The following is a 10,524-nucleotide window of genomic DNA, read 5'->3' as shown; positions in this document are numbered from 1 at the left end:
TTCACGTGATATTCCTCCTTTTGTGATATCGACGCAAAAGTGCGTCCGTGGAAAATGATATCGCACGACACGCCGCTCGGTTACACTGAAGTTACGTAGAACGTGACGTCATAATATAAGAAGCGTGAATTTAAGCATTGTGAGGTAATGACAGCCAAGTGCGTTCAGTTAGGACTGTTTCAGTGCATTCACTTTGAGTAATTATATAATATTGTACTGTGTTTTGTTGGTTCGACCACGGATGATGTATATGTAAAGAATCTTCCTTTACGTTACTTACGTATTTAGTTGATTGGATTAAATACAAGAACAGACACAATCAGTAATAATTAGCAACCCAATGATTTAAACTGATTCTCTATATTATTCAAATTTTCCTTAACTTGTTATCTCCTAGTCTACGTACTAAGCCCCTGGTCTGACACTATGTTTGAGCACTAGCTCCCAGACTTATAGTTTCGAACACCGGGATTCAAACACCCGTTTATAATATAGTAATTTACTCTGTTTTAGTAACCTGTAAGGATTTATGTAGCTCAAATTCTCCGTCTGCAGAACTTTGAGACACCGCAATTGAGCCAACTGCTGGTTTGGTAGCTGGAGATGGTGGCTTAGAAGTTGGTTTTGTCTTTTTGGACGATGTCGAAGCTGTTTCTCTCGATGTAGTTAGAGCAGCTTTGGTTTTAACGTCTTCTATCTTCTCCTTCCCCGTTGTTGCTGATAAAGAAAGAATGGTTGATTTTGAATTACTTTCTGTCATAACTGATTTTGTTGTCTTTTATTTAGTAGATGTTCTGTCTATTTTCAAATACTTTGATGACTGAAGAATTTATGTTGTACAATTACGTCAGTAAGACTGAGTGCAACACGAATGTTTATTTAATATGTTTAACATGTATAAGTACGAGTTAATTTTGTGTGTTAATGACGTCATGCTGTCACGGTAAGCTTTTACCCCCTGTAAAATGCTTGTAATCCACTGTGTAAGCAGTTAAAAGTCTTTACACATTGTTTATACTTGAGATTATGTTATCGCTCACCTATATATCTAATGTCAGCTATGCTAATTAATGCAGTTCTGCATTATCTAGGATTCTGTTTTGTCATGTGTTAAAAGTATGCTGTGCTTTTCATGTTGTTCTATCCTTTTTATTATTACACTTAGATTACAATTAAATAATGTATTGTAAGACAAACCTTTAACAAAGGACCATTCAAATACTTTCTGGTTAACATCACAGATCATGCCATCGTTCTCCTTCTTAACCTGTCCATCCTCTACACATTGACCATCGATAAAACAATAACCAACCTAAACCAATTCACGAATAAAAAAATAAATTTCTAGCATTACGATTTAGAAGAAGTAAATTCGCTAACAACAGCCGTTTTGGTATTGAAGTTGTTTTGATTGATATTAATTTTGAAATTTTAACAAAATTACAAAAAATGTGAATCACGTACAGTAAGGTAAAATTATCTGCCTACATAGTAACTTACTTGAATTATATAGGACGAAAGCACATTAAAACTAGCAGCCATCATTTCTTTTGAAGATTACTTGATCGCAAATTCAGTTTACTAATCACTTTATATCATAAATTCATAAAAAATACAGTTTTATGAAAAGAAAAACACAGGTATTGATCTTCGAAGTAGTTATCCTATAAATATTTTGTACAACTCATTCGTATGAATCTTAACATGGTAAAGATATAGTAATGAAAGAGTCACTTGCTGATAATGTAAAGGTGGCCATCTTAGAGTTATTGCGTAGAATCTGACACTTGGAATCATAAACGAAAACCGACAAAGTCCTGGTGAATTTCTGACCATCATTGGAAACATTGAAAATGAATTGATGTATCCAAGATGATGTGTTGATGTTGGGATTTGGGCAGCTTGCCTCATACAGTGTGTGAACTTCAAGGGGTTTCTTGTACGTCATCCTGCTTTCGATTATACCAAGATCGGAAAACTAACAAGAAAAGAGTTTTTCAAAGGAAAACTGTCTGTTTCTATATTTTTTCCCTAACAAAAATATCAATGAAACTCTTATATCATGTAAATGGTAAATATGCAAGAATTCTAAATTAACTAATAATTCAATAGGGTCTGTAAGTCTCGCCACGTGACTCGCGAGATTCTACGATAATTTTCACTTCCGGGTACATGCCATGAGGAACTGTGTATTTAGTTAAGCATGTTTCTGGTTTATACAAAGCTTCTGAGGAAAAGTTAAGTAGTTATACAAAGCAGAAGGGTTCTCCGACTTACGATGGATGAATTGCGTGTCATAAAAGCTTGGGTGCGAGTGTCCACCAGGAAAAATTCGATCGAAGTACAGGTAAACAATCAGAGAATGTCAACTGTTTTCTTGTTTGTTTTGAGAGAAAATGAAGTGTTTTACTTTATACTTGAATGAAATAGATTCATAATCATCCTTCGCCTAAATCTATTAACAGATTTTTCTCGAATTCGAGGACGATAATGTTATTATCAGCTGATTATAGAGGAGAAGTTTTGTCAGTGTCCGATGAGTACAAACGTCATATTGTGGAGCCTGCATGCATCACTTTTGCATCGGTAAATATATTTTTTTAAATAAAGATTTACCTGTTGTGTGTCACCTATAGGATCACCTATTTAAGATCTATTTCCCAAAGATAAGATGTAATATTATTATATTTTGCTATTTGAAGTATTTCGCTGCATTCAACATTTAACAAAATTCAAATCACTTCAATACAATAAACATACATGTGTAGAATTTCGGGCTTTATGGACCATGGATATCAGCCTGGATAGCTCAGTGGTTAGACACCTGAGGCTGACTAGTAATACACAGGTCCAGCACAATACCCCAATAAAGGTATACTGCTTGAATAAGCTATATAGCTTTATCAAGGTATCTAAAATACCTTGATCAAGGTATTTTATGTCATGAAAATTAAAAAAAAATCTTTAAAAAAAATTAGTTACTGAGAGTCGAGTTCTGAGTTGTTGTCAGTATATTCACCCATGCATGTTAAGTGCTCAAACATAAACAAATCAGTATAAAAATGTCATGTGAGGAGACGTTTTTTATGCTTTCTTTTTGATACCAGAGTGTTTTTCATGCACGAGTAGACACACTGACAAAAACTAAGAACTCAACTTTCAGTATTTAATTTTTAAAGAATTTTTTGAATTTTCATTCCATAAAATACCTGGAACAAGGTATTTTAAATACCTTAATAAAGCTACATGTATATAGCTTTATCAAGCTATATACCTTTATCGGGGTATTGTGCTGGACCTGATACAGGGGTCCCGGGTTCGATTCCCGTTCCAGCCACAAGTTTTCTCTTGCATTTCTCCTTTCTTACTACATTTGGTGCTGTGCCATGCCCTGGAACTGACAGGTGAAAGACCTGCCAGGGATGAGCCGGGGTTGTGGTCTAAAGACCTTTAAGGAAGGAGGAATGTGGCGGTCAGCCGGGTTCGATTGCCGGTGGCCAGATAGCTCAGTTGGTAGAGCACCTGATTGGAGTTTCATGTGGCCTTGGTTCAAATCCCAGTCTGGTCCACTGCATTTTCTCCTCTTTATTTATTCATCAATCTCATACAATTATATACATTAAAACTTATTTTATAGCAGAAGTACAAGGGAACCAGGCAGTAACAAAGATGAAATATGCTGTTGCTGAAAGATCCAGTCAAGCACTAAACTGACTAAACTGACTTGAATGATCAGACTCCTTAAAAATGCAAATCAAATACAGGTATGATCAGATGCAGCAGAATAAGTTCTAGGACATATATATGAAAACAGTGTGTAAAACAAATATTTTTAAATCAATTTTTTTTATGAAAAGGCCTTTGACATTTTTTGGTATAAAAAGGACAATTTCATTCTGTTTTTCTTGTAAAAATATTGATAAAATGTAATGAAGAAGTTTAAGATTTGTATTAAATATCCAATAAATGGATATTTACCAGATTTATAACTCATTACACCTAAATTATCAGTAATGCATACTGGAACAACTGTGCAATAATTCGTATGAAATTTTACAGAAGTTTGCTAAATTACAGGTTTTTGTCAGCTTATCTGGAAATCTTAGGACATCACTGATTTGATCAAGAATTCATCCAGCGTGAAGACCAGCCATGTGCCTCACTTGTGATGACATTATTAAAGGTAAGTAACCCTATCAGCAAAGAATTGACAAGAAAATCCTTCAAAAGATTTTTATTTATATTTATTCAATTGGTAGTTTAAATTCCGTGTAAGCGTAATTTTTAGCGAGGCATGATCAGCTAGGTTTCTGAAATTGCTAAAATTGAATATCACTGAAAATTAAATGTGTTTTAGGTGTAATAATTATGTTAATGAAAATACTTATATACAAATATTATAAAGTTAGTAATCTTTTAAAAATCGCTACAATTACTTCTCGCTAAATAGAAAATACCAAATTTTAAGGACAAATTACTAAATTTGCATCATGATCTCACTAAAATTTCCACTTGTACAATATTTTAATTTCTGTAAAATGTTTTGTTACATTTCATAAAAACAAAAAATATATATTTAAAATCAAAATCATTTTATTTCAGCACCTGACTGTGGGAAGATGGGATTTAAAACATGACATGGCTCTGTATTATTGCATCAAAGACCAATCCAGGTTTACGTATAAAGTGAAGGAAAACAGTCAAGCATCATTTGGAGCCACGTGTACATATGTAACCGCCTAGGCGCCTTCACAATATGTCCTGTTATTTAAGAAATCACAGTGACCAGTTGTACCTATGATGTCGGACGAGATCCTGATAAAAACTTCTGTTGCACTCATCACTAACTGCAAAGAAATGAAATTTTTAAATGACTTGTATCAACACTTTTGTACTACATCTGGCTTGTATTTTCAGATCTTGTTAGCCTTTATTTTCCTTCAAACAAAATTTTATAAGTACTAACCTGCAGGTGTAAAATGTTTGAAACAATTTGCAGCAGTTGATTCACTTGATTGAGGTCACAATTCCACCGGCAAAGATTACATTGGGTATTTGTAGCTGAATGGTGCCAAATAAAACACTTTTCACAAGAACCTGGCAAATGTATTAGAGTGGAAGTGAGCATCTACACAAAAAATGAATACTTTCTCAAATATTAACAGTGATATATTATGCCTGTGTACATCCTTAATATATTAATTTATAACACACAAGTAACTAGCAAATATACAATGTCAACTTCCTTAATTTTTTTCTCAAGTTCATGTATAGTGTATCAAAATAAACATGCAATATTTGTCTTGTTACTCTGAAATATTTTTAAGAAAATGTCATTCGTTGAAACAAGTGTGCAAACACTCTGCACAGTTAGCTATTTTTATGGAGAAGTTACATGTGCTTACATGTATCGACATGCATTTTGAATCATAGGGATGTAATGTTAGGCACACCGAAGGAGAAAAGTAATTGTTAACAAATGTTTTTACCAATCAAATTTGATATTTAATAAGAAAGTATGTGCCAAACTTAACTAGTATTATGGTTCATTCAACTTAATTTATTTATCATTGTATGTGAGCTTTCCTGAATTTGATAAATAAATGAAGTAGTAGGTTTGATAATGAAGAAAGAAAGAAGAGCAGCCCAAAATTTACTTGATACAAAGGAAAATAAATTCCATCATTAACTACTTGGAAGTTGTCACACTCTTCATGAGTATAAGAATTATGAGAAATACTATACATAATGTAAACATATTACATTTGGCCATATATTTTATTTAGTGGAAAACATAGTCCGCCTATCCAAGTACATCACTAAATGTCTTGAATATGAATTTAATAACTAGCACATTCAGATATCTAATAGAATGATAACTTGTTGAAAATTGAATTTCCACCAAATATTATACACACCAAATGTAATACATTTTCAGTATGTATGCCTCATGAACAGAACAGATCTATACCGGTATATGGATGACGCATTCAGTCGAAGTGTTGTCCCTTTTTCTGTATCTGCTGGATCCCTATAAAATATGATGACAAATGTAAATAAAATGTTCTATCGTTAAAGTATGAATGTCCTATGGACCCAGTCATTGCCTTTTTGGAGACAACATTAGATTTATCTATCTGACAAATGCCTTCATTAAAAATATTCCTATTTCTAATTCCTATTTTAAGAAAGAAAAAAAAGTCTGTCTCATAATTGTAAGAGTATTCGGGAAGGGAGTCATAAGGCTATACAAGTTATATTGAGATTGAATATATAGAGAGTAACATGAAAGAAGTAATATTTGACATTTTTATTTCTGGATAGAGTTACATAACAAGTAAATCTATTTATTTCTACTGTAATACAAGTATAATACATAGGCTTTAGCCCCCCTTTTTATTGCAAATATATACATAATATAGACATTGAAAATTGGTGTTTACCTTATTATTCTATGTACCCGTCCCGTGTGTTAAATAAATGAAACAAATTTGAGAAACCAATCTTTAGGGAACGTTTTTGTTTGGAAACACATTATTTCAGCTTTAAAAATATTTTAATTTTCCTTTATGCTTTAAAATGTTTGCCAACCACACTGCTTATCGTGACCCATTCGGAATGGCTTATATGTACGTCGTTTAATAAAACAATAAAGCAGTTAAACGCTGTTTACCTGTATCAATCAATCCATTATATCCTCTTCTTTTCAATAATCGGGAAACAAACGACATGACAGGCTCTGCTAGTCCACCGCGAGGCTTAAAACTAAATGCCAAGCGGTAAATCATTGTCTCCAAGAACGCCAAGTACCCGGAAGTTAGAAAACGAAAGTGAAAGTTAACGAGACTTACAGACCCTATTTCAACATTTCTGTTTTTCTGTTACATGTCACTGATATGTAAATCTACTTACATCATTAACTTTGATGTAGCATGTAGAATTGGTATTTTCCACAAAATATTTTCCAAAGAACGTGATTGAGTTACACACTTCCGTAGACTTGTCGCACAATTCACCGACCAACACCTCCGTTATGTTGGGAGGTATCGTCTTATCAAAGGAACAATCGCTACCGCCGAACCCGTTATCACAGAAACAGCTTCCTGTAAAAATGATTGCACTTTATTTTATTCTCATTTATATAATTTATTCAACATCGTAGTAAGAGTTGCATTGCCTTAAAACCGTCACACTGAAAAAAATGTATCTATAGTTGTTAGCCTTTTTTGAAGAATTTAAGGATCATGACATTTAAACTATATATGCAGTTTGGTGACAAAATTTTAATAAGTGGACAAAATATGAGGAAAGTTCACTAAAAAGTATCAAAAAGAAAAATGCTAAATTATTTTACTACTATTTGAAGTTCTGCACGCTATACTTATTTGTATTTTCAAAAAATGTAAAAGTAGGATAAAATGAATCAATTATTGATGTTGATCCACAATATATTTTTAAAAATAATTTTGTATGTAATAACAACCATTTTTGCATGTTCCGTGATTGCTGCAGTTATTCTGACATATGCTAGTTATTTCTCTTGCTACTTCTGGTTTCGCCTGTTGAAGCGTTTCGTTGAGGTTGATGAAAGCTTTACATTGGTCGATGGCGCTTTCTATGTGGAATATTACTAAGGAAGGATCTCCTGTTAACTAGAAAAAATATATGGAAAATTCACAGACAAAAAGCAGGAAAAAGATGTGTCGATGAGATCATATAAGGAAATTTCACAGAAAAAAGTAGTAATAAGATGTGTCAGTGAGATCATTTGAATTTTTATCATGATTTAGAAATATAAATGTCACAATGTTAATGTACATACGCAATCGATTTTGTAGTATGCTTGATAAATCATAGGATTCAACGACTTTCAGTGTTGTTTGACTGAAATCAAACCTGGGAGTGATTATGTGACCATCCAATTCAATGACAAAAATCATAATAAGAATTCAAATGATCTCACCGACACATCCAAGATACAATCCTTCACGGAGTCACTCGAAAAATCTGCGACATTATCTTGACAGGTTTTGTATGCAAAGGACGCTTCGAATGCCGCTCTGCATGTAGTTGTTGCGTTCTCAGTTATATCATAAGCTTGTCGTTTAACTCTCTGCAATAGTACAAAAAACTTGAACAAATAGGAGATAAGTCGTGTTAATAAATGATATTGATTTGCTTTATTGAACAGACTTACGGTTGAAAGAGTAAGTTCAATGGGATCCGGAGAGAAAGATTGCATGTATATTGCATGACGCTTGCGTCTGCTGATGCTACTGTGAAGAATACATTCATACTCCTTTCCCCGCGTGATATCGCTACAGTCTGTGAATTGTTGATAGCTGCACTCAGTTACACCCTTGTTACACGCACAGAATTTTACCTTTGTCAACGATAAAGACTTCAATGTCCCGAAATTCATGGAAGGAGCAAACAGATCCTCTGTTGAACTAGCTCTAGTAAATTATTGATAGAGAGATTCATATGTCAGATCCACAAAGTATAGATATCAGATATTCCGCCTTAACAGTCTACTCCGGCACCTATTTGTTTCACTGTTAAGTCCAAATTTCATTTTAAATTACAATTTTTCACCAATTAACAATGTGCAAGCTGACACTTTGAAATAGTCAATCCTAATACAAAAAATAGAAAATACAAATAGAAGTGCCGGTCAAATTATAAAGGTTTTATTTCATGTTTGAGAGTTTTCCGATAACATTGTGAACAAGTTTTCTAGAATAAAAAAATCAACATTGATTTCTAAAATTTACACTTCTCTTTTATATAATTTTCATTAATATACATAGTAAAATAGTTAAATACAGATATGCCAATGTAAACAAAATTTTATGTTAACCGCTTCAGATATTAGAGAGGTCGACTTTCGAAAAATTAACCAATTGCTTTGAATAGATGTTGACAAACTAGCAAGTGAATTAAAAATGTATTTTTATTTTATCCCAGACATTTCTGTTTATAATTAATTTTATTTTTCTTAACCATATAGGACCATACTCTGTGTATATCTTTTCAAAATATATATATAAATATAGATACATATGATAAACAAAGATTTGCTGAAGTAATCAGCTTATTTTATCTTGCATTATATTTCAATCAATATTTTACCAGACAAGGTACGAAATCTATATGGCTAATGTATACCTCCATGATATAGAGAATGCATCCGGAGGAGAACGGTAGTTGAAACTGTTTGGATCGTCAACTATTCCAGATCGTCTTGTCAAATCATTCTTAATATTCCCATCCAAGAGACCACATAGTCCACCCGATTTCCCTACGTCAGCAACAGACGGATACACCTGTGTCTGTATAAACCAGTCTCTGGCCATATTGAGAGTCGTGGCGACATATGTTCCCGTTGGAAAGAATATCTAATTTAGAATGTATATATATATATATATATATATATATATATATATATATATATATTTTGACAGAAGATAAGATATGTTCTATAAGACTTAAACATTTTACCTCATAACCAGTACAATGTACACTCAAATTTTGTTTTTATTACCTTGTACGATTTGTCTGTCACCCTCACCACCTTTAATGATTTATCATCACAGATTGGAAAATTAATATACTGGCGTCCATTACAGGCATCAAAAATGAACACGTCTCTCCCAGAGCGAACAGCTATAGCACAAATACATCTAGCATTCGGATTAAAGCATTTGTGGTGCCTCACTTGTACCTTATAATTAAACATAATTCTGGATTTAATATTATTAAATACATATACGAGGATCGTACAATATGCTACACGGTTGAGTTTAAATTGTGAAAAAATACCTGTTGATTATGTTCTTTATTCTCAAAGAGAATGCTGGTTATTCCAGTGGCACAACCCGTATGCTGGCATTCATAGGCACTGTGGATCAATAAATAAATTTTAAGAATTTTATTCGGCCTCGTCTGTGTATTCAAAACGATGAAATTATTATACCACTGCGAACTATTCTCAACTAAATCACATATTTAGTATCTCGGTATGTTTTCTTTTTTAAAATCCGCATTCAATATTGAAAAGTAATAGATTTTGCCTTTAAAATTTATGTATTATTTTAAGATCTCCATCCTCTGATGTAAGATTGTAATAGTAAACACACAAGTCCGAGAGATTTAAAGGTTGTTTTCCTTTTATTTTTATTTCAGACTACAAGACTTACTATCCATCAAACGTTCTCATGTGGGGGTCTGCGACAGACTGACATCGCTTTCCTTTCCAGACAGTCAGCGTCTCTACAACGTTTATCTGTCAAAAAATATTTTCTTGCAATTGATAAAAAAAGAAATAAAAATAAACTGAAAGATGTCATTTTATGTAAATTATATCTAAATCACAATTAACATCAGGTAAAGAAATTAAATAATATCTCTAAAGTTACAAGTTTATATCATAATTTGTATAGTTTCATTTGATATGAGGGAGAAACTAAAAGTTTATCTTAATTTGTAACCCAATTAAAATCAGGTAAAGTAAAAGTAACATTA

At 32.7% G+C, this 10,524-nt stretch overlaps 2 protein-coding genes and 1 long non-coding RNA gene across 6 annotated transcripts; 1 reads left to right on the top strand and 2 right to left on the bottom strand.

Annotated features, from left to right (window-relative positions):
• Positions 1-1,699: 1,699 nt before the first annotated feature.
• On the bottom strand, positions 1,700-10,285 carry LOC134269971 (von Willebrand factor D and EGF domain-containing protein-like; the record flags this gene model as incomplete). Its single annotated transcript, XM_062752141.1, has 9 exons — positions 1,700-1,978; positions 6,913-7,103; positions 7,484-7,652; positions 7,964-8,113; positions 8,198-8,456; positions 9,169-9,398; positions 9,545-9,724; positions 9,823-9,901; positions 10,200-10,285. Coding segments are annotated over 9 exons (1,623 nt in total), but the record flags the coding sequence as incomplete, so codon positions are not given.
• Positions 2,112-4,736, top strand: LOC134269973 (uncharacterized). Of its 2 annotated transcripts, none has more exons than XR_009992696.1 (5): positions 2,112-2,347; positions 2,466-2,586; positions 3,641-3,764; positions 4,078-4,183; positions 4,603-4,736. It is a non-coding gene; the product is annotated as an uncharacterized LOC134269973 (long non-coding RNA). The 2 variants fall into 2 exon arrangements; XR_009992695.1 differs by having other exon boundaries at positions 3,638-3,764.
• On the bottom strand, positions 4,729-6,828 carry LOC134269972 (uncharacterized). 3 transcript variants are annotated; one of them, XR_009992694.1, is made up of 4 exons: positions 6,674-6,828; positions 5,972-6,031; positions 4,967-5,128; positions 4,729-4,847 (listed from the first exon to the last, which is right to left on the bottom strand). XR_009992694.1 is itself a non-coding variant. In XM_062752142.1 (3 exons), the coding sequence occupies exons 1-3, from the start codon at positions 6,786-6,788 to the stop codon at positions 4,740-4,742; spliced, it is 354 nt and encodes a 117-aa protein (XP_062608126.1). In that variant the 5' UTR covers positions 6,789-6,824; the 3' UTR covers positions 4,729-4,739. The 3 variants fall into 3 exon arrangements, 1 of the variants encoding a protein (XP_062608126.1); XR_009992693.1 differs by having other exon boundaries at positions 4,967-5,097; positions 6,674-6,826; XM_062752142.1 differs by lacking the exon at positions 5,972-6,031 and having other exon boundaries at positions 4,967-5,097; positions 6,674-6,824.
• Positions 10,286-10,524: the final 239 nt, after the last annotated feature.

The sequence above is a fragment of the Saccostrea cucullata genome, unplaced genomic scaffold, assembly GCF_032062105.1.
Source record: "Saccostrea cucullata isolate Sc308-1 unplaced genomic scaffold, CSIRO_AGI_Scuc_v1 ctg17967, whole genome shotgun sequence".
In the NCBI taxonomy this organism is placed as follows: Eukaryota; Metazoa; Mollusca; class Bivalvia; order Ostreida; family Ostreidae; genus Saccostrea; species Saccostrea cuccullata.
Note: the sequence above shows the minus strand (reverse complement) of the source record. Positions and strands in the feature narration are given on the sequence as shown.

Excerpts from the sequence above, each read along its gene's own strand:
- LOC134269972 (XM_062752142.1), bottom strand. The coding sequence starts at position 6,788 with ATGATTTACCGCTTGGCATTTAGTTTTAAGCCTCGCGGTGGACTAGCA. Across the intron at positions 5,098-6,673 it reads TAATGGATTGATTGATACAG|GTTCTTGTGAAAAGTGTTTT; the intron begins GTAAACAGCGTT and ends TACATTTGCCAG. Across the intron at positions 4,848-4,966 it reads CAAACATTTTACACCTGCAG|TTAGTGATGAGTGCAACAGA; the intron begins GTTAGTACTTAT and ends ATTTCTTTGCAG.